This window comes from Alligator mississippiensis, chromosome 3 (genome assembly GCF_030867095.1).
Source record: "Alligator mississippiensis isolate rAllMis1 chromosome 3, rAllMis1, whole genome shotgun sequence".
Taxonomy (NCBI): domain Eukaryota; kingdom Metazoa; phylum Chordata; order Crocodylia; family Alligatoridae; genus Alligator; species Alligator mississippiensis.
In genome coordinates this window covers 302,937,713-302,965,677 of record NC_081826.1, presented here as the reverse complement: position 1 = coordinate 302,965,677, position 27,965 = coordinate 302,937,713, and the positions used below count along the sequence as shown (strand labels likewise).

Below are 27,965 nucleotides of genomic sequence, written 5' to 3'. Positions count from 1 at the left end.
CTTCTCCTCCATCTTTGACCAAATGCAGAGATTATGGGATGCACCTCCTTCAGTGTGGGGAGCAGGGAACCCTGGGTCCACACAGCAAGCAGGGTCAATGATTAGGGGTGCCAGATGTGGGGAGCATGGCCTCTCCTGAGGACCCCCTTCCCTGCCCCTGGCCCAAGCAAGGGGCTGTGCTCTGTGAGGGCCAGATCCTGCTGCACTCCCTGCTCTGTCTGGGGCTGCAGCTCAGCACTGACCCTTGGGCAAGGCCAGACAGGGCCAGCATGAGGGGTCCAGCAGCCCATTCTAGGGCAGTGGTTTTCAACCTTTCCAGACCCAAGAAACCCCTTGTTAGATACAAACCAGCCCTTGGAAAATGCCACCTCTTGGTTTTTGCTAATGTTTTGACTTCAGAAATTAATAGGACATTTTTTTCTGTTGCAAAGAACTCAGAATGACTTCCATGCAGCGCTGAAGCATTTTAACTTCCCGTATTCCCATTTGAAATCTCTGGGTTTACCTTGCAGATCCTGTTGGCACACCTGACATTGCTAATATGTCATGGCACCCTTTCATCTCAAGGCACCCTCTAAGTGGGAAGCACTACTCTAGGGAGATATGAGGGAGTATGTGATGAAGGCGGGCAATAGGGTAGATGGGGAAGCTGAGTCCAAACAAAGCTGCAGGTCAAGTGCTGAGCTGTGGGACATGCCACAGGCAGACTGGGCCCCTCCAACATTGCCCCACCACCCCAGGAAGGCCGCGCCACAGGCAGCAAAGATGTCCCCATCTGCAAGTGCCCACAGTGCAGAGCCCAGGGGACACGGGGGAAGGCTGGATCCCGGGCTGCCTCAGAGCCTGTCCCTGCCTGTGGCCTAACCCTCAACCCCAGGGAATGTCGGTGCAGGGTGGTCGTAGATTGTGGGCAGCTCCAGGCTGGTTGTACACTCCTGCCTTAAAGCTGATAAACATCTGCCACAATAAAGCTCCCGTGTATCATGGCCACGTTGTGGCAGGACAAGTTCTGGGTATCTATTTGCTGTCACTTTGTGTTGCCCTAAATGTTTTCATGGTGGCCCCAAGGCAAGGGAAGGCATAGTTTGTTTCTACCTCAGGCAGGGAAGCCTTCATCTCCTGGGAAGGAAAGCCTCCAGACCCCTCCCAAAATCACAGCACTGGCATGTGCACACACTCACATGCACAGTGTCACACACACACACAGACCACACGAGCTGTATCAAACTCCTCACCACTAAGTGGCTCTGAGTAAGCTGGGGCTGTTCCTTCCTCCCCAGTACCTGCCACTCCCCCCTTCATTCTGCCTATGGCCCCACAGGTCACAGGCAGGACCAGGCTCTGAGCCAGCCTGGGATACAGCCTGCCCCCATGTCACTTGAGCCCTGCACTCATGGGGATGTCTGTGCTGCCCACAGCGCTGAGTCCAAGATTGTGTAAGACTCACATGCTTATGTTTGCTCAAAGTGTATCCTGACCTCCTCAATCTAACCTTGCCCCACCCCCTGGTCTGATCAATAAAGGCATTGGGTCACAGCATGCTTCCCTGAGCTACTGTGGGTAGAGAGATAGAAAGCCTTTTGCTTCCAGATTGGCCAGCAAAGTTTGTCTTTTTATTTTCCCTTAGTTACCTGCTGCTCTCTTTGGATGCTTTGGGCATAAACAAGCAGCCAGAAATATTACTGTGGGCAAAGCACCCCCAAGGCTTGCAGGGACTGTGTGCTGCAGCCCCCAGGTTGCACAGAGCCCTAGCAGAGACCGGTGCCCAGGTGGAGGCAGCATTAGCTCAGGCTTGTGGGTGTCCTCCAGGAAGTGGGACAGCCAGTGGTAGGTTCCCCAGGGGAGACTCTTGAAGTGTGGTTTTGGGCCTGGTACAGTGAGGTGAGTGACTCTGCATAGTAGCGCCCCATACTGTGCTTGCCACAACCTCCCTGCAGCTGCTACTGAAGCCTGCGGCTTTGCCTGGGCAGGGACCAGCTGGGAGGTCTGACAAGGGCTTCTGTCACTGTGCCCACCACCCCCAGCACCCTCCCACCAGCACCCCCAGGCTAGTTCATGTTACCCTGAGGGCATCAGGCTGTGAGAAGCAGGTGGTGCCTCCCACAGACATCACTAACCAGATGTCTCTGCACTGCACAGCAACGTGGCTCAGGGGCAGGTAGCTGAGGACCACCTTACGATCCCGGAACCTCAGCACCTCTTTAAGCGTTCTGACCTCCCACATCACCTGCAGTGATCAGGGTACCACTCACTAGCTGCCCTACACCAGAGCCCAGACCATGGCCTCTGCCCAACCCACAAGGACTGATGTGCTCCGTGGCCTATGTGCCATGTAGTGTGACCAGGAGAGGTATTGATCTGGAAGGGTGTGGGCAGTGGGGTCCCACAGGGCTCGGTCCTTGGACCGATACAGTTCAATATCTTCATCAGCAACTTGGACAAGGGAGTGAAGTGTACTCTGTCCAAGTTTGCAGATGACACAAAACTGTGGGGAGAAGTGGACACGCTGGAGGGCAGGGAACAGCTGCAGGCAGACCTGGACAGGTTGGACAAATGGGCAGAAAACAACAGAATGCAATTCAACAAGGAGAAATGCAAAGTGCTGCACCTAGGGAGGAAAAATGTCCAGCATACCTACTGCCTAGGAAATAACCTGCTTGGAGGCATGCAAGCAGAAAGGGATGTTAGAGTCCTAGTGGACTCCAAGACGAACATGAGCCGGCAGTGTGACGAAGCCATCAGAAAAGCCAATGGCACTTTATCGTGCATCAGCAGATGCATGACGAATAGGTCCAAGGAGGTGATATTTCCCCTCTATCGGGCGCTGGTCAGACCACAGTTGGAGTACTGCGTGCAATTCTGGGCGCCACACTTCAAGAAGGATGTGGATAACCTGGAGAGGGTCCAGAGAAGGGCAACTCATATGGTCAAGGGCCTGAAGACCAAGCCCTACGAGGAGAGACTAGAGAACCCGGACCTCTTCAGCCTCCGCAAGAGAAGGTTGAGAGGCGACCTTGTGGCTGCCTATAAGTTCATCACGGGGGCACAGAAGGGAATTGGTGAGGTTTTATTCACCAAGGCGCCCCCGGGGATTACAAGAAATAATGGCCACAAGCTAGCAGAGAGCAGATTTAGATTGGACATTAGGAAGAACTTCTTCACAGTTCGAGTGGCCAAGGTCTGGAACGGGCTCCCAAGGGAGGTGGTGCTCTCCCCTACCCTGGGGGTCTTCAAGAGGAGGTTGGATAGGCATCTAGCTGGGGTCATCTAGACCCAGCACTCTTTCCTGCTTATGCAGGGGGTCGGACTCGATGATCTATTGAGGTCCCTTCCGACCCTAACATCTATGAATCTATGAGAGCCCAGGCTGGCAGGGCAGACCAGGTCCAAGCAACACATAGGCCTGCTCTTGGGGCACAGCCAACTCCCATCCCACCCCAGTCCCCATGGCACCCAGCGGTTGCAGCCTGGCCCATCACATCCCTCTGCATCTCTTTGGACCCTCCACAGACAGGCTGGCATTGGGGCATCTGACAGCAGCTGGACTCTCACTCCCTGCTTCCCCCAACGTGGCCCATCCTGGTGACATTAGCCTGGGGTGGGGTCTTGGGGTGCTGAAGCAGAGGGATCACTGGGCAAGCTCTTCCCTCAGGTCTGCTGGCTGTTTCTGAGTGAGCTGCAGATAGGGTGCTCAGGGGAAAGGCAGGTCCATGATGTGGGGCCTCTGGTAGCCTGGAGAGTGGGCCTCGGATGTCACTCACCTTCTTCTATACCACCCCAGCCATCCAGCAAGAGTGCTGGGAACAAAACCCTGGCAGAGGCAACCCCCTGGCTGGGGTGGTGCAGGCCTGGGGGGATGGAGGGCCCAGTGCAGAGGGGCTGGCTGGGGAAGCATCACTCTGCTGCATCCTGTCACTGTCCCCTGACTCCCTTTGTCCCGTAGCTTCCCCTTGCCACGGGTCTGCCATCCCTGACCCCTCCTGCCCTGGTGATGCTGCGCCAGTTGCAGAGCTGGTGATCATGGTGGGTGGGAAGAACATTGCTCCGGTGCCCATTGAGGATGCAGTGAAGTAGGATGTGCTGATCATCGGCAATGTGGTGCTGGCCAACAAGGGGAGGAAGTTCCTGTCCATGCTGCTCACTCCAAACGTGGGGACACCTCTGGGCCCTGCCTGCCCCCAGCATCCCAGCAGGATGGGTCTCACAGGAAGGGCTTTGGGCATCCTGTGGCCTGGGCTCCAAGGTACCTGTGCTCTGCGCCCATGTTCCCACCCTTCTGCACCTGCTGCCCACCTGCCCTTGTCTGACGCGTTCTCCCTCCCCCAGTGCCAGGTGGATCTGGAGTCAGGGGTGTCCCTGGATGAGCTGAGCCCCAAGGCCATGTGGTTCTGCCGAGAGCTGGGCAGCCAGGCCACACAGATGGTGGAGGTGCTGAGTACCCGGGACCTGGCGGTGTACCAGACCATCCAGCAGGGTGTGCAGTGGGTGAACCAGCGCACCCTGTCCCACACCCACCGTGTGCAGAAGTGGGCCCTGCTGCCCAGGGACTTCTCCATTGCCAGTGGGGAGGTGGGTGAATGCTGGGCACCAGGCCCCTGGTGTGGCGGGCCAGTAGGGGGCGCTCCTGCCTTGAGCCGCCCACCTCCCTGCGCCCGACCACCGTCCAGGCTCCGAGTGCCTCCCTGGGGTGCCTCCCGTCCGGCCGACCCCTTCCCTGGAGCACACCTGCCTGCCTGGGGTTCCCGCTGCCACCATCCACGGCTCTGGACTCAATTCTGGCTCTGCGCACCTTGGAGAACACAGGCCTGATCATCCAATGGGTCCTAGACCCAATACAGGCACTTGGGGCTCTTCCCCAAGTCAGGGGCTTAATAGGAAAGTCTCCCTTAGTCCACAGACCTAAGGGGCCTCCTTGGCATAATTTAGACCCACCCCTCAATAAGTCTCCCACACCGGTCACAAGGAGAACTTTATTGATTACAGGGGGTAGGGTGAAAACAGGGAAAAAGGTAGAGCAATATCATGGAAATATCAGAGGAATATCAGAGGAATCCCATAGACCAAACCCGCATGGCTGATGGTAGCCTTTTGATCTCGCATCTGAGTTACTGTAAGCTAAATATCTAGTCTGATCTCGAGTAGCTTACTCACTCGCATCGTCCAGAGGTGGTTGGAGTTTCCTCTGGAGGCAGGGCACTCTTGGAGCATGCGGTGATGAGGAGAGAGCCAGGTTCAGATTCAGCTGGGTGACTGCATGGCTAATGGCTGCCTTCTTCCTGGCCCGGGCCTTTAAATAACCTTTCTGACCTCAGCAGCCCGGTCCAATCGAAGCTGCCAGTGCCAGCCACTAGCCAACCAATTTAAAAAGCATCCCTGGCTACCTGGGCCGGTGAGCGGGGCTTTTCCCTCCCCCTCCATAGGTGACCAGAGCATCCGCCTCCCAGGCACCAGGCTTTTGTCATGTAGACAGGGGGGAAGATCCCCCTCCCTGAGGGATTCAACACCAGCCTCTCACGCTGGCAGAGACAGATCTCTGGAGAGCGGCACCGACGGTGGCATTTCTGCCACACCTGGGACTGGGGCGGGAGCTGGAGTGGGGCTGGGGGTGAGGGCTGGGGCCTGGTGCTGCAGCCAGGAGGAGCTGGCCATGCCCTGCCTGACCCCTCCGGCCAGGGGGCCTGCCCGGCTGCCACCTCCCCCCTGTTTGTAGGAAGAGGCAGGTTTTTGGGGGAGGTCTGAATACGTGTGCCCTGGCGTAGCCCCAGTTGGTCGCACTGACAGTGAATAAAAGCTCTTTATTTCTGTTTGGTTTCTTTTCCTCTCTGGCAAACCAGAGGCAGTGGGGCTGGGGAAGCATCCCTGGGGTCTGTAATGATAATCCTGACACAGACCGAGTTCAGCCAGCTCCTGGGGCCGCCCCAGCCTCCAACTGCTCCAGGGCCCCTGGGAGCCTCCCTGCAGCCTGCGGGAGCTGCCTGCTGTCACCCAGTGCAGCCGAGAGCTGGGCTGGGCTGGGCCCCCCGATCCCTTGGGGATGACATGAAGGCCCAGCAGCCCTCCATGCCAGACCTTGCTGGTTCTTGCTGGGCATTGCTGGTGGCTGCATGGGGCCAGGAAGGAGTTTTCCGCTCCTGCTAGGCAGTGGCTGGGCTGTGCCGGTGCCGGTGCCCGTGCCCGTGCCGGTGCCCGTGCTGGGCCTAAACCCGGAGGGTCGTGGCTGGAGAAGACTGGCACAGGCAGCTCCCACTCTTCTTCCCTCTCCCCTCACCTCGTCCCTCGCCCCGTGCTGTGCCCCCACCGCCCAGCGCAGGAAGCGCTCATCAGGCCGGACAAGGGCTGTGAGGGGCAGCTTGAGGAAGGCTCCGCGCGTGGGTGCCGCGGGGCGGCAGGGACAAGCCCAGCGGCGCTGCGCGCTCTCCGGCGCTGCGGGGCAGGCAGCGGCTGCGCGGGCGCTGGGGAGGATGCTCCCGGCCAGGGCTGGGCACAACGCGGGGCAGGGAGGGCGCTTTCCCCTCTTGCTGCTCCACGCGCGAGGGGGTTTCCCGTGCCCGAGGCGCCGGGCGCAGCCCAGACCGAGATGGGGACGGGCTGGGCCAATGCTGCTGCGGGATCAACCCGCAGGGTCCTGGCTGGAGGGTCTGCCCCGGCGCGCGGGCTCAGCCCCACGCTGCACGGGGCAGGAAGGGGTCTGCCCGGTCAGACTCGTCTTCACTGCGGGTTTCCCCTTCCCTGCAGGGCCCGGCCGGGGCCGGCTCTCCGGGGTCCGTGCCTTTCCCCCCCACCCCCCCGGCGGCAGCAGGTCGTGTCCCGGGCAGGGTCGGGGTTGGGGGCGATGCCCCGATCTGGGACACGGGGTTTGTCCGGGCCGGTCCTGCCTCGGGCCGGGCCGGGCCGGGCGGGGTGGACGTGGCTCCCTCCGGCCCCGGCTCTGGGCAGCCCGGGCCGGGCGGGAGGGCGCTGATGCTCTCCCCGCCGGCGGCGGGTCCCACGGCCAAGCCGAAGCGCCGGGCGGTGCTGAGCGCCCACGAGCACGCGATCCGCGGCTGCTACCGGGACCAGCGCCCGCCCGCGCCCGCTGCCAGGTCCTGTGCCCGGCCCTTCCCGCTGCAGCGGGGCAATGAACCGTGGGAGGCGGGGACTTGTGTCCGGGCTCCTGGGGGAGAGCTCTGGCCGCCCCCTGCCCCAGCACCGCCCGCCCCGCTCCGGACCCCCAGTCCCGCCCGGGCCCCGCAGTCCTGCCCGCGCCCAGCCCGTGCACGAGCTGCTCCTCGGGGGGACTCGCTGACACGGGGCGGTGCCGCCTCCCCAGCGCCGCTGCCCGGGCACAGCCCAGTGGAGCCGGGGGCAGAGCCGGCCGCAGCCGCAGCCGGACCCGCAGCAGGTGCAGGTGCAGCCGAGGCGGCCGGAGACAGGTGGGTACCGGGGCCCTGCAGCCGTTGGCCGAGCCCCGTGCCGTGTGCCCAGTGCCCAGCACCAGGCCGGCTCGGTGCCCGCTTGCCCTGTGGCTCCTGCCGGGGGCCGGGTCCTGCCCTCGGGCCCTGGCAGGGCGCTGAGCCTGTGGTACATGACCCGGCAGAGGGGCCAGCGATGGCAGCTGCGGGTGGGACCTCCCTCTCACCCCTTGGCATGGGGTGCCAGCGGGCTGGTCTGGGGTTTGGGAGCTGTGTCCCTGGGACCCCTGCTGCAGGCCAGGGAGATCCCGCTCCTTCCAGGCGGGGATACGTGGCTCTCTGTGTCGGGAGCCTTGGTTTCCCCAAAAAACATGCCCACCTCTGCTCCGTGGCTCTACCCTGTGTGCTCCGCACCCTGGGGACTCGTGCCCATTTTCTGGTCCGCTATGACCTCCTGGTCCTTTCCCGCACTGCTGCTGCCTGCCCAGTGCTGTCTGCGTTCGTGCTGTAAGTGTCCGTGGACTTTGCGCTTCAAACTATAGGAGAGGAGGGGAGAAAGGGCCCCCAGGAGGTCACCTCTGCACCCCCCCCCCCCCAAACAGGATTGTCCATATACAAACTGTTCTGGACAGTTTGTCTAACCTGTATTTAAAACTTCATGAGCAGCTTTCCCCTGCAGCTGCGAGGCACAGAGCCCAAAACACTAGGAACAGCCTGAGCTGCCAAAGGACAAGCAGAGGGACAAGGGCAGGGGGACAAGGGCAGTGTCCTGCTGCCGCAAGGATCCCCGTGTTACACAAATTGCCAATTGTTCAAATCAGGAGTGAGACCTGATACGGGAGGCTAAAGAAAGACACGGGTTTATTGATTAAGCGCTTCATACACACACACACACACATCACATTCATACCCCAATTTCTGTTCTGCGGGGGTATACATTACCAGTCTTATCAGTACTCAGATCAACTTATTGGCCATCCCAGTTGATCACAACTGGGAGCTGGGCTTTCATTAGATGAACCGATACTCCAGGATGACATGCAGAAAAAGACCCCAAATCAATATGTCTCACCCCATTTTTCATAGCCTTGTGAACTCACCCAGTCCTCTGGGCTTTTGCTGTGTTATCACTGTATCGTTCTTCGAAGGCCCATTGCGGATTCCTCTTGTTTTGGTCTTTTTATCTGTCTGCATTCTTCAGTCAGTCGCCGGCTGATGTTTCCCTTTCTCACAGACACGCTCTCACCCATTCTCTCACACGTATAGCATACAAAGGACAAACACTCATGTCAAGCTACAGAGCAATACAAAATGGAGTTTCTTAAGGCAATGCAAAACTCAAGAAAATACATAAGATTAAAAGCAGTAGGCAAAATGTCTGTGTGTATAACACCCTGAGAGACCCCAGGAAGAGGACCATGCCCCTCCTCAGCCCCTCGCGCGAGCCCATAGAGAGCAAGGTGAGACCCCCACAGCCATGGGGTGATATTCCTGCGACTGTGCGAGGGGCCAGATCCCCAACCAGGAGCCTCCGGGGGCACATCCCAGCAGGAGCCTTGGCACAGCCCGGTCCCCGTCCCCATCCTGGGCTGCAGCCAGCACCCAGCGCCTCTGGAGGAGGTGAAGAAACCGTCCCAGCTGTAACAGTCCCACGCGGTGACCAGCAAAGGCCAGCGCCCTCCGCTCTGGCCTCAGCCAATGCAGCTTTGCCCTTGGCAGCCTCCCGCTGCCGTCAGGACTCTTACGTTCCGCGTGGCCCCAAGTGCCGCGCTGTCTTCCTGTACCATGAGCGCGGCCCTTCCCCTTCTCTGCCAGCCTTGCTGCATTCGCTCTCTGCTCACGATACTTTAGTCTGGAAGTTGGAGGCAACGTCCTCACTACTGACAGCTCCACTCGCTGGTCAGCAGGGCCCACAGTTTCCCTACTTTCTCATCTGCTTGATTCATTTCTAGGCCCTTTCACCTTTGCTCTCCTGCTTCTGTCCTTGGACCTTCTTGCTCTTCCTGGGCAGCTCGTCAGCGACTGACCTGGTCCCTGCACTGACTGCAGGCATCTCCTCTGATGCTGAAGCAGCTCCAAATGTCTTGTTTAGCCACGTCGATCGCCTGTGGTTGGTCTTCTCTTTCCATGGTGCCAGAGATCTCTGTGTTGAGCCCCCAACACCATATCCTCCCGGCCCTTGTCCTCCACACTGTCCGCCTGTGAGTCACTTGTAGTTTCCCTGCGGCAGTTGAGTCCCAGCAAGGGCAGTGCTGTGTTTTGAGCCTTCCCTTTCCTAGTGCCACAAAGTCCTTGGTGTCGAAAGGCAAGGCCGGATGAGGCTGGCCAGGCTGGGCTAATTGTCTGGGCAGCGGCACTGCTTGGCCAGGGCTCTGACTGACCGCTCTGCTCCAGTGAGTGAACTGGATGCTCTGCATGGAGTGTAGCTCCCCAGTCGGTGCCGGTGGAGCTGCAGCCCCCACCAGACCCCCGGCAGTGCTGAACTGTGGGCTGCGGGCAGTCTCCTGGCTCCTGCGCTCTGGCTTTCCTGGGGCCGGGCCCCAGCACGGCTCGAGCTCAACCCTTGCCCTGTGGCTCCTTCCTGGGCTTTGGCAACTCGGCCCCTGACTCCCAGGGTCTGCCCCTGGCCTGTGTGGTGGGCTCTGTCCCTGGACTTCCCTCTGCCCCTTGTCACTGGACTTCTGGCTTCTGCACCAGTCCCTGGCCACAGCTATCCCGCCGTGGCCTAGCCATTAGGCCAGACTGCCTCTGACTCAGTGCCTCGCACATGGTTGCTTCTTCCCAGGTTTCCAACCACTTCCCATTCACGGGGTTTCTCTGTGTTGGTGCAACCCGGGTGTGGGAGAGGGGCCCTTGGCTGTGCCCAGGAGCTCGTCCTGTGCTCGTGTTAAGGACTCGCTGGGTGTTGTCTGTGCCACTGTGCTCTAATTGCAGCCACTGTTGGGGGAGTTTCTACTCCTCGCTAGGAGTGCTGGCCATGTTGTGGATGCTCTTGTTCCTCGCGTGAAGAATGCCTCACCTGCTTCTTCCTGCCATGACTGTCTGTGAGGCCCCTCCAGAGCATCACTGCCCTTCTTGCCCCTCTGTCTGCCCAGGTGCACCCGGGGTCGCTGCTGTTTTCTCGCTGGCCCGGAGCACAAGCCTGAATCCCCTTGCTGCAGCAGGTCCTTGCAGAGCAAACCGCTCCCCAGCAGGCTGTGCCCCGCGGTGCCGATATTCCGGGTGCGGCGTGGTCCTGCCAGGTTTCTCTTGTTGCCAATTGGATTTTTTTGCCAGAGACCCGCAAGGATTGACATGGACCCACATCTGCTATGGTGTCAAGTAAATTTTATTAGTAACTCTTTTACATTACTACAGGTTTCCTTCCTGTAGCATAACCTGGCAAGTGGCTTCTTTGGCATTTCAGTGCAGAACTTCGGGGGTGCGAGGCCTCGGGTCCCTGGGTGTGCGTGACATTTGTTTCTAGCTTCCCTGCTCTCCGAGCAGGGCCGCAGCAGCGGTGTCTGTCCTCCCAGAATCACACGCTAACACACCTTTCTCTTGGTTTGTTCATTGCTTTTGTAACTTTCTCATCACAGGTCATCCAATTCCCTGGCACCGTGCCCAGTATTCCTTATATAGCACACCGATCCTATTGTACTATGGGCCTTTCCTTGTAGGGAAAGTGCTATACATTCCTCGCTTACAGTTCTCCAGTTACAGCACTTACTTCTTCTAATGCATTGTAAGGTGCTCTGTTCAATTTTCTTGCTTAGTTTCGGGAAGGCCTGGACTACTGGCTAATAGCCTTAGCATAACTCAGTTTGCCTGCTACATCTATAACCCCCATGATGTCACAGATTTACAAACCCAGATGCCCAGTTCCTCCCGCTTCTTCCTTGCTCCTTGCGTTTCCACCCACATGCAGGAGACACTTTGCAGCCTGCCCTGCTGGGTTCCCTCCCGTGTCTCTGCCCCATTGCGGTTCACCAGCCCTTATCCAGAGTATGGCCTCTCCTCTCAGCACCCAGACCTCAGGGCCCAATGCACCCACAGCTCCCAGCATGGCTCTCGTGCCTGTCCCCACAGGGAGCGGCGAGCCGGAGCGTGGGACCTGGGCTGAGGAGCGGGCTGTGCCGGGCATGGCTCAATTGGTCACCGTGCCCCCCAGCACCCAGCCGGTGCCCCCCAGGTGAGAGAGCACGCTGGGTGCACAGGCGGGGCAGGGGCTGCCATGGGCACTGCGCTGACCCCTGGGACAGAAGGGCCGTGGCGGGGCTGGGGCAGCTGGACAGAGACACACTAGCTCCCGCCCTGCCCTCGCTGCGGGGAGGGTCCCAGCCCCGGTGCTGGCAGGCCTGGCCCCAGCGAGCCCTGGAGGAGCCGGGGCAGGGCTGGGGCTGGGGCTGGGGCTGGGGGAGCTCCCTGGGAGGGGCCCTCGGACAGAACACTTATGGGCAGGGGAGGGCTCGGGGAGCTGGGCAGGATGTGGGGTGGGCCCTGCCCTGGGTCACCCCAGCCCCAGTCTCTCCCCACGCAGTAGTGAGCCAGAGGGAGCTGCGCAGCCGCTGACCATCACCAGCGCCGACGGCCTGGGCACGGCTGGACCTGGCCGCGCGCTGGCACCTGGGGGCCAGCCTGGGATGGCCGTGCAGGAGCCAGATGCAGGGAGCGGGCGCCCGTCAGCCCAAGCAGAAGAGCCCCCCCCGAACCTGCTGCCTGCCCAGGCCTATTGCTGGGGGTCGCCCCAGTGCCGGGGGGAGAGCGACCAAGTGGCCCCGGCCCCACCTCCAGGCATCCTGATGTCAGTCGCAGGTGAGAGTTGGGTCTCAGCCTGGCTCTGGCCTGGAGATTGTGTCCCCCATCCTGGCTGTGGGCCCCCTCATGACATGTCTGCCAGGGCCCATTCTGCTGCCCCCTGCCCAGACACCTGTGGGGGCTCATACCCACGGCAGCATCCCCAGGCTCAGGGTGTACCACCAGCCCCGTTCTCCTTGACTCAGGGCTCAGGGCTCTTTTCCTATAGTGGAGGCTGGAGCAGACTCTTGCAGCTGGGGTTTGGGGCTCTGGCCAGGGGCTCGGCTCTCCTCGGTGCTCTGTAGCTGCGAGGTGCCTCGGTGGAGTGGGCAAGTCACAGGATCCCCGGGTCAGTGGCTGCTCGGGGACCCCGGGGACGGGGCTCAGAGCCTGGAAGGCCTCTGTCTGCTCTGTGCTCCCATGTCCCTACTCCCTGCTCTCTAGCCCCAGCCCCATGCCGGGGTCTTGTGCCTGCAGCGTGCCCCCAACATCCTGCCTGGGCCCTGCATGCAGACTGTGCCCTGTCCCTGTCCCAGCTCAGCTGCTGGCCCTTTTCTTGTCTCCTTTCTGCTCCAGCCACGCCTGCACCCCTGGGGGCTGTGGCGGGCCAGTAGGGGGCGCTCCTGTGTTGAGCCGCCCACCTCCCTGCGCCCGACCACCGTCCAGGCTCCGAGTGCCTCCCTGGGGTGCCTCCCGTCCGGCCGACCCCTTCCCTGGAGCACACCCGCTAGCCTGGGGTCCCGCTGCCACCATCCAAGGCTCTGGACTCACTTCTGGCTCTGCGCACCTTGGAGAACGCAGGCCTGATCGTCCAATGGGTGCTAGACCCAGTACAGGCACTTGGGGCACTTCCCCAAGTCAGGGGCTTATTAGGAAAGTCTCCCTTAGTCCACAGACCTAAGGGGCCTCCTTGGCATAATTTAGACCCACCCCTCAATAAGTCTCCCACACCGGTCACAAAGGAGAACTTTATTGATTACAGGGGGTAGGGTGAAAACAGGGTAAAAGGTAGAGCAGTATCATAGAAATCTTACAGGAATATCAGAGGAATCCCATAGAGCAAACCAGGGTGGCTGAGGTAGCCGTTTAAACGCATCTGAGTTACTGAAACTAAATATCTAATCGGATCTTTAGTAGCTTACTCACTCGCATCGTCCAGAGGTGGTTGTTGTTTCCTCTGGAGGCAGGGCACTCTTGGAGCATGCGGTGATGAGGAGAGAGCCAGGCTCAGATTCACCTGGATGACCGCATGGCTAATGGCTGCCTGCCCCTTCTTCTTGGACCGAGCCCTTAAATAACCTCTCTGACCTCAGCAGCCCGGTCCAATCGAAGCTGCCAATACTGGCCACAAGCCGACCAATCTCCCCAGCATCCCTGGCTACCTGGGCCCGCGCAGGGCCGGGCCTTTCCTCCCTGCCCAGGTGACTAGAGCATCCGCCTCCCAGGCGCCAGGCTTTTGTCATGTAGACCAGGTGGGAGATCCCCACCCTGAGGGATTCAACACCCGCCTCCCAGGCTGGCTGAGACAGGTCTCTGGAGAGGGGCACCGACGGTGGCATTTCTGCCACAGGGGCCAGCATCCATCACCCCTTGGCAGCAGCCATGTGCTGCGGGGCTCAGTCAGGGGTTGTCACCTCCATGTCTTTGGGAGGCATCTGTGATGAAATCCTATTGCAGACGGCAGTGCCTGGCACAGGACCCGTCCCTCGGGGCCATGTGCAGCACTTAGCCAGTGCCAGGTGCCCACGACCGCCCTGCCCTCTTGCCCGCAGGGGGCTGCAGCGGTCCCGTGGCGCCGGCAGAGACCCTGTTCACCACACGTGCGGACGGGGCGGTGCGGCTGCGCCTGGACCCCGAGGGCCCCGGGGCCTTGCCCCCCATCACCGTGCACCAGCTGTTCCAGGAGGCGGTGAAGCGCCACGGGGACCGGCCCGCCCTGGCCTACAAGCGGGGGCAGACGTGGGAGAGCCTCAGCTACCGGCAGTACCAGCAGCAGTGCCGGGCCGCCGCCAAGGGCTTCCTGAAGGTGAGCGGGCGCTGCAGGCACGGGGCTGAGCAGTGCTGGGCCGGGGTGGGGTCAGCTGTGGTTGGGTCCTGTCCCGGGTGTGTGGAGGTGGACCTCACCCCTCTCTACCGTCCCCAGCTGGGCCTGGAGCGCTTCCACGGCGTCGCGATCCTGGGCTCCAACAGCCCCGAGTGGGTCATCGCTGACATTGGAGCCATCATGGCTGGGTAAGGGGGTGCCTTCATGCTGCAGGGTGGGATGGGGGCCTGCGTGGGTGCCATCACTGCTTGGGTGAGGGGACACGGGCCTGGCCCTGGTGTGGGCGCAGGTTGTGGCCGGCCGAGGGGGCACCTTGGGCAGGTCGCTCAGTGGCTCTGGAGCAGGTGGGACTGGAGCGGGTGTGGCCGGGCTGATGGGGCATCTCGTCAGGGCCCCTGGTCTCACACTGCTGCTCTTCCCCACCCCAGGGGCCTGGCAGTCGGGATCTACAGCACCAGCTCCCCCGAGGCCTGCGGCTATGTCGCCGCCAACTGCGCAGCCAACGTGGTGGTGGTGGAGGACAATGCGCAGCTCAGCAAGATCCTGCAGGTGACGGCACCATCCCCTCTCAAGGGCGTTCCTGCATCCCTGCCCCCCTAATCCCACAGGGATGCACCTCCCTGCCCTTCTCACCCCAAGGGGTTCATGTCTCTCCTGCTCCCCATGCACAGTCCTCCCCGGCTCCTGGACCCCAGCCCCCTGCCCCCAGACCCACCAGGCTTATCTCCCTGGTGTCCTTGCTGTCCCCTTCCCCATGGTGGCCTGTCCCCTGCCCCTCCCCTCAGCCCTGTGGCACAGCCATGCCTGCCCTGGGCTGCCAGCTGCCCTCAGTGTCACCCTTACAACCACTGCAGGATCTTAGCTACCCCGTGTACCCTTCCCTTACCTGGGGGCCTGGGGAGGCAGACCCAATGGGGCACAGGGCACTGGGTTGGGGGTGTCTGGGTGGGGGGCTCTCCTCCCCCTGTGGCAGTCACATTGATCGCCGTGTCCCCACAGGTGCAGAAGCAGCTGTCCCACCTCAAGGCCATCGTCCAGTACCGTGACCCGCTGGAGGAGAAGAGACCCAACGTGTACACGGTACGGGCCTGTCACAGTGATTAGGGTTGGGGGCATGCCCACCTCCCATGGACCTGTGCTCCTGTATGTCCACTACACAGCACCCTGCACCACCCCCAGCACCTGTGGCCCTGCACACCACAGACCAGCATCCCCCCCAGTCCTGCAGCTTTGCCCTGCCCAGCACAGCCTGCCCGGGTGCTGGCGTGGCCTCTCCAATGGCTCGTCCTCTGGGGGCCCCTTTGCTGTCAGCCTAGGGGGACCCTGGCCCCTTCCCCTGCTCCCCCTGGAGCACCCATACAGCGGCACCAACGGGCAGGGGGCAGCTGCTCCTTTCCACCCCTCCCCCATCATGGCCCTGATCCTGGCTGACCCGCTGACCCATCCCCTGGCAGTGGGAGGAGTTCATGGAGCTCGGGAGGACCGTGCCGGACTCGCAGCTGGACTCCATCATCTGCTCCCAGTGCGTGAACCACTGCTGCACCCTGATCTACACCTCGGGCACCACGGGCACACCCAAGGGCGTCATGCTCAGCCACGACAACGTGAGTGCTTTTACCAGCCTGGGCCCAGCATGGCAAGGCTGCCCTGCAGGGAGATGGGGCAGGGGGAAGAGCAGGGTGGCCCCGGGCGGTGGGTAGTGCCTGAGCCAGACACCTAAGTGCACCCAGCTTGCTCAGCTGCTGCGTCTTCCTCAGGGTGGGGGGATGCCCAGGCCCTTGATAGCAGCCACAGGTGGCAACAGGCGATGATACGTTGCTGCCTTCCTGCGCTCCATGACCAGGGACGCATGAGCTGTTATTCAGATTCCAGCTAGCTGTCCTCAGATCATCACAACGGCAGCTGTGGCAGAAGAAGCTATATCCCAATGGCAAAACTGGTAGACAAAGATGACAGCAAGGGAGCAGGGAGTAGCAAAAGGATTAGAGCCTTAAAGAAAATCTGGAGTGGAAAATCTGCCGCTAAGGAAGTTAGATGATTATTTAGTCTTCTTTCTGGCAGCTCCTACAACTTCTCTGATCCCACATAGTATTTGTTCTACCTTCTCACTTGATAAGTCAGCAAAGTTGAAAGGGTGATGCTGATGCTTGAACAACTCTTGAATACCTAGCAAATGCCCAGGCTTTTGCACCCTGGAGAGATTACTCCAGCTTTGCCAATGTGTTGAAACAAATGGGAGTCAACAGTTACCAGTTATGAGCCATAGATCAACTGGGGTAGATCCAGGCACCAGGGGTTTTCTCCAACACTGGGAGAGGTCATCACACTGCATTGGAAAACTACCATGTGCTTCGAGTTGGGCAGTCCCCAGCCACTAAGGTATTTTTCCACCACAGTCTGCTGTGTCAGTGGGTGCTTGGAGATTAGAGATTCAACTTGAAAGCAGACTGTTATCGCACACTGCTATCTACTACAAAAAATGTAAGGAAAAACTTTCAATCCTAAAGATCGGAAATTGGGATGTACGTACAATGACCCCAGGTCTATCTGCTGACCTCCAAACCATTGACACCCCTCACCAAAACTGCAATCATTGATGCAGAACTGCTGGGACTGAATGTCAATATTGTCGCTCTACAAGAGACCAGACTACCAGGCACTGGCTGCCCAAAAGAGAAGAACTACATCTTCTTCTGGTGTGGTAACAGAGCCCGAAGAAATCACAGAACATAGTACTGGCTTTGCAGTCAAAAATAAGCTGCTGTTTGCAATAGAAGCCCCAAACAAAGCTTAATGGTGCTTCGACTCACTATTGTCTCTGGTCCTGTCAATCTCTTATGTGCATACATTGCAACTCCTACCACTTCATCCGAATCAAATGACTACTTCTAGGATGAGCTTAGTGCCTTCATCAATAATATTTTGCCTAATGAAAAAATCCTCCTGCTTGGAGACTTCAACGCAAGGGTTGGCACTGAACAGGCTGCCTGGCCTCACTGTTTGGGTACCAGTGGTGTCAGAAAAATGAATGAAAATGGAACTTTGCTTCGGCTATGTTCATACAATGAGCTATGCATTACAAATTCTTTCTTCAATGTGAAACCTCAACACAAAGTATTCTGGTGCCACCTACAATCTGGACACTGGCATCAATTCAACCCGATTAGCAGGGATCCTGGTTTTCCTCAATAAAAAAATGCAAATTCTTTGATTAAAAAACTGCAAATTCTTTGATAAAACCCCCAAAATCTGTGATTAAAATTGAAGGCCATCCACAGCCCCCCCCCAGCCCTGCTAGTGCCCCCTACTTCTCCCCACAGCTTCCCTAGCCCTGCTGGTGCCCCTCTTTGCCCCCACAACAGCTCCCCAGCCCTGCTTGTGCCCCTTGCCCCCCACCCACAGCCCCTGCCCCCTTGCCCTGCCGGAGGGGACCCCCAGCTGCCAGGGGTATGGGACCAGGGACCCAGGACCACAGTTCCCTGTCCCCAGCTGCAGCAGGAGCACAGAGCCGATTCCCCCGCTGCTGCTGCCTGCTGCTGACTCAGACAGGGGCAGGGCTGGTGCCCGCCCAGGGAGAAGGGGAGGACCCACATCCCCAGATCTGTGTGGGGGAAAGGCTGTGGGCTTGAGCTCCCTCCCTGCTTCCCCCCGGCAGGGCCACTGTAGCTCCACAGGCAAGACCTGGCATGCCTCTCACCCCGCTGCGCCTTCTGCACCTGCTGCTGCTGTTATTTCACAGATTTCACAGACATTCAGGCTGGAAGGGACCTTGGAAGATCATCGAGTCCAGCCCCCTGTCCCAGGGGCAGGAAGTCAGCTGGGATCATAGGATCCTGGCAAGATAAACATCCAAATTTCTCTTGAAGGCGTTCAATGTAGGTGCTTGAACCACCTCCGATGACAGGCTGTTCCAGACTTTGGGGGCTTGGACAGTGAAGAAAATCTTCCTTATGTCCAGCCTGAAATGGTCTTGCAGTAGTTTATAACTGTTAGACCTCGTCATCACTTGGGGCGCTCTGGTGAACAAACATTCCCCCAGATCCTGGTGGTCACCCCTGATAAACTTATGGGTGGCCACCAGATCACCCCAGAGCCTGCGCTTTTCCAGGCTAAAGAGCCCCAGGGCTCTCAGCCTCTCATCATAAGGTCTGTTTTCCTGACCTCTGATCATGCGCGTAGCTCCTCTGGACTCTCTCAAGCTTCTCCACATCCTTCTTGAACTGTGGGGCCCAAAACTGGATGCAGTACTCCAGCTGCGGCCTCACCAAGGCTGAGTACAAGGGAGAATGATGTCCTGGGATTTGCTTGAGAAGCATCTATGGATGCAAGCCAGCGTTTTGCTCATTTTACTAGCCGCAGCATCACATTGAAGGCTTATGTTTATCTTGTGGTCATTCATGACCCCCAAGTCACTTTCATTGGCAGTGCTAGTCAGTGTAGCACTGCTAAGCCTATAAGCATGCTGCAGCTTTTTCCTCCCAAGGTGGAGAACTTCGCATTTTTCGGTATTAAACACCATCAGGTTCTCATCCACCCATTTCATGAGCCTGTCCAGGTCAGCCTGTATCGCCCTCCTGTCCTCAGGTGCAGATGCTTTACCCCACAGTTTGGTATCGGTGGCAAACTTGGCCAGTCCGCTTCTGACTCCAATGTCCACATCATTAATGAAGATGTTGAGCAATACAGGTCCAGGGACAGAGCCTTGGGGGACCCCACTGGTCACAGGGCACCATAACGATTGACTTCCATCAACCACCACCCTCTGGGTCTGACCACGGAGCCAATTCCCCAGCCAGCAGATCGTGGTGGTACCAAGACTGCAGTTGACCAGTTTTGCCAAGAGGTGATCATGGGATATCTGACATCAATTTCCTCTCCCTTGTCCAGGTGATAGGTCACCTGGTTGTAAAAGGAAATAAGATTGGTCAAGCAAGACCTACCTGCGACAAACCCATGCTGGCTATCCCTCAGGATGTTGCCGTCGGCCAGTTTGTTAAGAATGGCCTCTTTAATAATCTTTTCTAAGAACTTGCCCAGGATAGAAGTCAGGCTGATGGGCGTGTAGTTTGCTGGATCTGCTTTCCTCCCTTCCTTGAAGATAGGCACCACATTGGCCTTCTTCCAGTCTTCGGGCACTTCACCGGAGCACCAGGAGTTCTCGAAGATCTGTGCCAGGGGTTGAACTATGATGCTTGCCAGCTCCTTGAGAACCCTGTGGTGTAGATTGTCAGGGCCAGCTGACTTGAAGGTGTCCAGCCTCTCAAGGTGTTCCTTCATGTGGTCAGCATTGAAAGTGAGTGGCGGAGCCCCACACTGCTTCCCTCAGTGCAGCCCCATGTGCAGGAGGTGCATCGCTGGGGCAGTGTGGAGTGAGCATTTGCTAGGAGAGCCCCACGTGGCTCCTTTGTCCCCAGCCACACCGGGTTGTGGGGAGGGGAGCAGGGTCTTGCCTGTGGGGCTACAGCGGCCCTGTGGGAGGGAAGCAGGGAGGGAGCTCAAGCCCGCAGCCTGTCCCCGTACAGATCTGGGGGCATGGGTCCCCCCTTGCCCTCTTAGAGTGAACAACACTGAGTGCCCGGCTGGCTCCACATCTCCCTACTCCCAGCTGGCGCCTCCATGTGTGGCTTCCCTTACGGGCTGCTAGATCCACTTCAGTTTCACTTGCCCCTGGCCGAACACTCTGGCCACAAGCAGGAAGGTGTGGAGCCAGCTGGGCACTCTGTGTATTTTCCCAACACCTCCCCACTCATGGCCAGAGTGCCTGGCCAGTTCCACATCTCCCCACTCACGGCCGAAGTGCCCGGCTAGGGGCATGTGAAACCTAAGTGACTCTAGCAACCCTTAAGGGAAGCTGCACATGGAGGCACTAGCCAGGCACTCCATGTATTTCCCCAACACCTCCCCACTCCCTCAGTCCACAGCCAGCTTCCACCCCAGCCCTGCCCTGGAACCCACCAGCTCCTTGAAAGCCCCACTTAGTTGTTCCCAGGCTCTAGGAGAAAAGTGAGCCTGACCTAGGGCTTGCAACTAACTAAAAGCTGCAGGCTTCGTTGTTCCCCCTCTGGGCAGGGTTGGGGCTTTCCCCCCATTTTTGCAAACAGCTCTTGCAGGCTGGAACTCAGCCAGCCTGAAGAGCTCTTTGCAAAATGGGAAATTCTGTGGGTTTCTCTGCTAAAAGAGAAAATCCACATTTTCTCTGATAAAACTAAGCCTGCCGGGGGATGGGGGCACTACCGCCACTGCTGGCCCACTAAGCAACCCTTGCAAAGCCAGCAGGCCAGGCACTCTAGGGAGCCTACCCCTGCCCCAGCCCTGGAGTGCTCTATGGGCAAGGCAGGGGCCCCCAAAGGGACACTTGCCTGCCTGTACACGAATGCCAAGAGCTTGGGCAATAAACAGGCGGAACTTGTCCTCCTGCTTAACACAAATAAATATGATATCATAGGGATAACAGAGACCTGATGGGACTCCACCTATGACTGGGCCACAGGTATAGATGGCTATACCTTGTACAGGAGAGATTGTGTGGACAAAAGGGGCGGGGGTGTAGCTCTCTATGTCAAGGAAAGCTGCACGTCCCTGCAAGATGACATTGGCGCCCAGGGTGGTGACTGGAGACCCTCTGGGTGAAAATTTCATGGGGAACACGGCACAGGGGACACAATAGTGGGAGTCTATTACAGACCTCCTACCCGGGATCAAGAACTTGACCAGGAGTTCGCCAGTGAATTGGCCGAGGCCTCACACTCCCAGTCCATGGTTGTCATGGGAGACTTCAACTACCTGGACATCTCGTGGGAAGAGCGCTTGGCCAAATCCTAATGGTCACAAAGTTTTCTCACATGCATGGATGAGCTCCATCTGACACAAGAAGTCTACTGGCCAATGAGAGGTAAAGCACTGCTCGACCTGGTACTGGCAATGGGGGATGACCTTATCAGTGACCTAATGATCAAAGGGAAGCTGGGTGACAGTGACCATGAGCCGATCACCTTCACCATCCACCATAAAGCTAGCAAGCCAGTCAACAATACAGAAGTCCTTGACTTCAGGAAAGCTGACTTTGACAAGCTCAGGAGGCTTGTCAGGGAGGCCCTAAAGGGCCTCAGCCCAAAGAGGAGGGGAGCTCAGGATGAGTAGTTGCTCCTCAAGGGAGCAATCCTTGATGTACAAGCAAAGTCTATCCCATCTCAGAGGAAAGGCAGCAAAAGGGCACAGCAGCCCCCCTGGCTCTCCAGGGACCTAGCAGACCTCCTGCATCTAAAAACAAAGGCCTACAATGGATGGAAGATGGGATCCACCTCCAAGGAGGAATAATCTGCACTGGTCCAGTCCTGCAGGGAGCAAAGCAGGAAAGTCAAGGCTGTAATAGAACTCCAACTGGTTATAAGTATCAAGGACAATAAAAAGTCCTTTTGTAGATATGTGGGGAGCTGGAGGAAAAGCAAGGGCAACATTGGACCCCTGCTGAACCAGATGGGACAACTGACAACTGACACCCAGGAAAGAGCCAACTTGCTAAATGGGTACTTTGTGTTGGTCTTTTACCAGTCCCAAGGGATACCCCTGCCCATTACAGGACAGGAAGGCCTGGGTGAGAGAGATTCCTTACCTTCCATCAATGTTGACCTTGTGAAGGAACACCTTGAGAAGCTGGATACCTTCAACTTAGCCGGCCCTGACAGCTTACACCTCTGGATACTCATGGAGCTGGCAGGCATGATAGCCCAGCCCCTGGCACGGATCTTCGAGAGCTCCTGGTGCTCCGGTGAAGTCCTCAAAGACTGGAAGAAGGCCAATGTGGTGCCTATCTTCAAGAAAGGGAGGAAAGTGGATCCAGCAAACTACAGGCCCATCAGCCTGACCTCTATCTTGGGGAAGGTCTTAGAAAAGATGATCGAAGAGGCCATTCTCAACAGACTGGCCGACGGCAACATCCTGAGGGATAGCCAGCATGGGTTTGTTGCGGGTAGGTCTTGCTTGACCAATCTTATTTCCTTTTATGACCAGGTGACCTATCACCTGGACAAGGGAGAAGAGATTGATGTCATACATCTTGACTTTAAAAAAGCCTTGGATCTGGTATCCCATGATCACCTCTTGGCAAAACTGGCCAACTGCGGCTTCGGCTTCTCCACAATCTGCTGGCTGGGGAATTGGCTCCATGGTCAGACCCAGAGGGTGGTGGTTGACGAAAGTCAATCATTGTGGTGCACTGTGACTAGTGGGTTCCCTCAAGGCTCTGTCCTTGGGCCTATACTATTCAACATCTTCATTAATGATGTGGACATTGGAGTCAGAAGCGGATTGGCCAAGTTCGCTGACGACACCAAATTGTGGGGTAAAGCGTCCACACCGAAGAACAGGAGGGCAATCCAGTTTGACCTTAACAGGCTCAAGAAATGGGTGGATGAGAACCTGATGGTGTTTAACAGAAAGAAATGCAAGGTTCTCCACCTTGGGAGGAAAAACCTGCAGCACGCTTATAGGCTCGGCAGTGCTATGTTGGCTAGCACTTCAGACAAAAGGGACTTGGGAGTCATGATTGACCACAAGATAAACATGAGCCTTCAGTGTGATGCTTCGGCCAGTAAAGTAAGAAAAACGGTGGCTTGCATCCATAGACGCTTCTCAAGCAAATCCCAGGACGTCATTCTCCCACTGTACTCAGCCTTGGTGAGGCTGCAGCTGGAGTACTGCGTCCAGGTTTGGGCTCCACAAATAAAAAAAGATGTGGAGAAGCTTGAGAGAGTCCAGAGAAGAGCCACGTGCATGACCAGAGGTCAGGAAAATGGATCTTACAATGAGAGGCTGAGAGCTATGGGACTCTTCAGCCTGGAAAAGCACTGGCTCATGGTTGATCTGGTGGCTTCCTAAAAGTTTATAAGGGGTGTTCACCAGGATCTGGGGGAACGTCTGTTCACCAGAGCGCCCCAGGGGATGACAAGGTCAAATGGTCACAAACTCCTCTGTGACTGATTCAGGCTGGACATAAGGAACAACTACTCTCCGAGCCCCCAAGGTTTGGAATAGACTGCCGCCAGAGGTGGTTCAAGTACCTACATTGAACATGTTCAAGAGACATTTGGATGTCTATTTTGCTGGGATCCTATGACCCCTTTGAGCAGGGGGCTGGACTCGATGATCTTCCGAGGTCCCTTTCAGCCCTAATGTCTATGCCTATGAAAACCAGGAAATCGGTGGTTTTCTCAGTTTTTCCATGGGAAATGGAAAACCTGGATACCTGCTGATTAGCACCCACTCATGCGACTTCCATGATGTAATCATTATGTGATCCTATCAGAGTGCTGACTGTGGTACCAATCATTCATTGGTTTGCACTCAAGTCAAATAGCATCCCAGGAAATTGTACAAGAGCAAGATACTCTCCTTGCTATGACTAAATGTCACATGACTGAAAGCTGAAGACATGTCTTCTCAATTCATTAAAACTCTCTCTGGGCCTCTATCATCTCTTAAGCTGTGGCATGTAATACTGCTGAAGAGAAATGGGTTCGCCTCAAAGGAGCCATCTATCAAACTGCCTTGGACTCTTGTGGTACCTTGCATCGCAGCTTAAATGATTGGTTTGATGAGAACTCATCTGAAATGATCCCACTCATAGAAAAGAGATAGTCAGCTCTTCTGAAATATGTGTGACCTTAGCCACTGCAACTGGCAGGCTCTTTGAGAAATCTGGCAAAAGGTCAAATGTACAGTGAGGCGGTGTGCCAACGATTATTGACCACAACTGTGCAAAAGTATCCAAAAAGATGACTGAGGTCATGTGCAAGCAGCTTATGGTGGCATCAGGAAAGTTCTTGGGACTGTTCTGAGGAAGACCACCCCTTTAAAATCCTCCGCAGGCAAAGTCATCAATGACCACAATAAGCAGATGGATTGGTGGGCTGAACATTACTCAGAACTCTACCCTCATGAAAATGTGGTCAGTGACTTCATTCTCAATGTACTTGCAGACCTCTCAACCCTGACAGTGCTTGACCATGATCCTACCATACACGTAGTAGAAAAAGCCATTGATCAGCTTGTTTGTCATAAAGCCCCTGGTGTAGACTGCATACTGGCTGGAGATAAGTGCAGGAAATCCATCCTCCTGTTCCACCTGCATGAATTAGTAGGTCGGTATTGAAAAGAAGGTGAAGTTCCTCAAGACAGGAAGGAAGCAAGCATAGTCACTCTGTGCAGAAACAAAGGTGATAAGAGTGACTGCAGTAACTATCATGGTATACCCTTACTTTGCATCATTGGGAAGCTGTTCACCAAAGTCACCCTGCTTCGACTGCAGACCCTGGCAGACAGAGTTTACCGTGAGTCTCAATGTGATTTCAGATGTTGTAGATCAATGATGGATATGATATTCTCCTTGAAACAGCTACAAGAAAAGTGCTGTGAACAAAGGAAATCTTTGTACATAGCATTTCTCAATCTCACCAAAACTTTTGATCTTGTCAGCAGAGATGGTTTGTTCATATCCTGAAGAAGATTGGCTGCTCTCCTAAGCTCCTGAGCATCATCAAGTCCTTCCACATCAGTATGCATGGAACAGTGCTGCTCGATGGGTCACATTTGGAAGAATATGAAATCAAGAGGGGTGTCAAACAGGGCTGTGTCCTAGCTCCGACACTTTTTGGCATTTTCTTCACTGTCCTACTCAAATATGCATTCAGTGGCTGTTCAGAAGGAGTATAACTTCAGACCAGATCCAATGGGAAGCTCTTTAACCTTGTTAATCTCAAACAGAAAATGAAATCCTGAGACATTCTTGTCAGTGAAATGACGCCGTAATTGTTAGTCATTCAGAAGAAGCAGGACTGAAAAGTCTCATGGATCGCTTTTCTCGTACTTGTGATGATTTCAGTCTGACCACTAGCCTGAAGAAGACAGTAGTCATGGGTCAACAAACTGACCACCCTCTTTAAGTTAGAATAAATGATGAAAGCCTGGAAGTGGTTAAAAAATTCACTTGCTTGGGCTCCACTATCTCACTAGATCTTGGCTTGGAAGCCAAGATTAATGCTTGCATTAGAAAGGCAAGCAACACTTTGGTTAACCTTAAAAAGAGAGTTTGGAAAAACAGAGCACTCACTCTGCCAACAAAGATGTCTGTCTTCAGTGCTTTCATACTTAGCTGTCTATTGTATGAAAGGCAGTGAAACATGGACTCCTTATGCTAAGCCAAGATACTCAGTATGTCTGTGCGCCTGAGACAAAGACCCCTCCATTGGTTTGAACATGTGAATCGTATGTGTGATGGCCAAATCGCCAGGGACTTTGTGGTGAGCTGGCCAGTCTGTGGTCACTGGCAAACGTCAGCAGATAGAGAAGAGGCATCTGAGGGAGGCAAGACAAGATAGTACTTGGCATGCCAGCACAAGCTCACCCAAGTTTGTATGTGCAATGTGCCAGAGGGTCTGCTCATCATGCATTGGACTCCTCAGCCACTCAAGAACCTGTGGTGGTTCCTGGTAAGCCACTGAAAGTGCAATCTCCATGGTTTCCTGAGACCAATGGCTGCCAATGATGAGTCTTATGCTCGGTCCTTAGCTCCTGTCATACTGAGCATGTCTGAGGCCTGCACAGGCCCCAGACCGCTGTCACAGGAGGAGCCACTGGAGAAGCAGGGAGTTGATTCCAGCTCTTGTGAGGTTGAGTGAGCACCTGCCCCAGTGCAGCCTGGGTGCTGGGGTCCAGGGAGATGCACAGGGATGCGATGGGCCAGGCTGCAGCTACCAGAGGGACTGGGGCGGGATGGGAGCTGGCTGTACCCTGAAAGCAGGCCCATGTGTTGTTGGACTCAGTCTCTGCAGCTAGCCTGGGCTCTTCTGGCCACACCGTGTGGCACATTGGCCATGCAGCACGCCAACCCTAGCAGGTGAGGTAGGGGCTGTCTTGGCCTGAAGTTGGGTTAGTGCTGAGCAAAGCCCTGACCACTGCAGGTGATGTGGGAGGCCAAGATGCTGAAGGAGGTGCTGGGGCTCCAGGTTCATGAGGTCTTTGTCAGCTACCTGCCCCTGAGCCACGTCGCTGCACAGCTCTTCGACCTCTGGCTGCCCATGTGCGTGGGGGGTACCACCTTCTTCGCCCAGCCCAACGCCCTGAAGGTAATGGGGACCCGGCTGCGGGTGGTGGTGGGAGGGTGCAGGGGGTGGTGGGCACAGAGTCAGCAGCCCCTGTCGGACCTCCCAGTTGATCCCTGCCCAGTCAGGGCCCCCAAGGCCAAGGGCTGCAGTCTCAGCAGCAGTTCCGGGGTGGTGACCTGCTGCTGCCTGGGATGTCTCTCTTACTTCTTCCCTCTCCTCTCCCCCACTCCCCAGTTATCTTCCATCACTCCTGCCCTCCCCCAGGTCTGGCCCTGCCCCCAGGACTCAAAGGTCCCACATGAACTGTGCCAGACAAACTGCATTGGACGCTCAGGTGGGATGCTCTAGGAGATCCCTTCCCCATAAGGTTGGAGCTGCTGGTTTCTTGGGCTGGCCAGGAGTCTGGGGGGCAGCATGTGATGTGCCCTCCTGCCTTGCCATGCAGCCTCCTACCCCAGTCCCTATCTTTCATCCTGCCAGTGCCCCTGCGAGTGTGAGGGTCTCCCCAGACTCAGGGCTTTGCAGCTCCATGTAGCAGCTCTAGGCCAGAGGGTCCAGCATCCTGCCTTCGCTGGCAGCCATTTGTTGTCCAAGGAGTCTGCAGGGGCTCAAGCAGCTGAAGCCTTCCTGGGGGAAATTCCTTCCTGGCTTCTGCAGACACCCACAGGAGCCCTGATGCCCCAGCAGACAGTGCTTCTCTTCCAGCCCTTGCACAAGGATAGCACCTAGTCCAAGCTTCATGCCACGCACTGATTATTGCTCCCAGTTCTCTGCCACTACCCCTGCCAAAGCTGCACTATATCCTTCCTGAAGCCGTTCAGAGCCTTGCCCAGCCCCCCTGTGTTCAAGCCCCATTCCAAAGCAACACTTCTCTGATCACTAGAAAACTTCTTCCTCTCTTCATGTTCAATTTGTTTCTGACCAGTTTGTACTTGTTCCCCCTTGAGCCTGTGCTGCTCTTGCACTATCTGACTCTTTCCCTCCCTGCTCTTCCCCCCACCCAGCAGTTCAGAGCTGATCACGTCCCCCAACCTTCATGCTGTTGGGTGGAAAAGCTGAGCTCTGTTCACTTCTGCTTGGACAGGTTCTCTCTCCCACTGCCTGTCCTGGGAACTCTTCGCCACCCTTGGGCCAGGCTAAAGGCCCTGGACCTGAACGCAGGTGACAGAACTGCAGGCTGTTCTCAATGGGGTTTTCTTGTTTTGGACTGATTCCTCCTCCTGTCTGCTAAAATAGCCCTCCAGCACACCCTGGCATTGCACTGGCCCTTTTCTTGGCCACATCACCCACAGCCATGCACAGCTCCCCATCCAGCCCAGTCCCTCTCCTCCTCCATGGCCTCTGCTCTGTGTTGTCTGCACGCATGTCTGCATGAAGAGGAAAACTTCTTCACTGTTGGAACAGGGGGCAGGGGAACAGATGCTCAGGGAAGCTGTGGGCTCTGCACCACTGCAGGTGTTCAAGAAAAGGCTGGATAAGCCCTGGGCAGGGATGATCTAGGAGGAGAAGTGCCTGGAGTCAGCTGTGACAAGCAACAGTTGGCAGCCTACACACATCACTTGGGGATCACAGGAAGGGCTCTGCAGCCCAGTGCATTTGGAAGTCAGAGAGGATTGTGCTGAGCTTCTGGAGAATGAAGCAGGACTCCACACC

At 57.0% G+C, this 27,965-nt stretch overlaps 1 protein-coding gene across 1 annotated transcript in view; it reads left to right on the top strand.

The window, feature by feature from the left end:
- Nucleotides 1-4,020: 4,020 nt before the first annotated feature.
- LOC102572545 (long-chain-fatty-acid--CoA ligase ACSBG2) overlaps nucleotides 4,021-27,965 on the top strand; it is a 45,030-nt gene continuing 21,085 nt past the window's right edge. Inside the window, exons 1-11 of the mRNA XM_059723563.1 lie at nucleotides 4,021-4,065; nucleotides 4,327-4,569; nucleotides 7,310-7,412; nucleotides 11,460-11,562; nucleotides 11,911-12,185; nucleotides 13,907-14,193; nucleotides 14,311-14,399; nucleotides 14,640-14,760; nucleotides 15,211-15,291; nucleotides 15,666-15,815; nucleotides 26,169-26,333. Coding sequence (XP_059579546.1) covers nucleotides 4,021-4,065; nucleotides 4,327-4,569; nucleotides 7,310-7,412; nucleotides 11,460-11,562; nucleotides 11,911-12,185; nucleotides 13,907-14,193; nucleotides 14,311-14,399; nucleotides 14,640-14,760; nucleotides 15,211-15,291; nucleotides 15,666-15,815; nucleotides 26,169-26,333 — 1,662 coding nt within the window. The remainder of the gene's footprint in view (nucleotides 4,066-4,326; nucleotides 4,570-7,309; nucleotides 7,413-11,459; nucleotides 11,563-11,910; nucleotides 12,186-13,906; nucleotides 14,194-14,310; nucleotides 14,400-14,639; nucleotides 14,761-15,210; nucleotides 15,292-15,665; nucleotides 15,816-26,168; nucleotides 26,334-27,965) is intronic.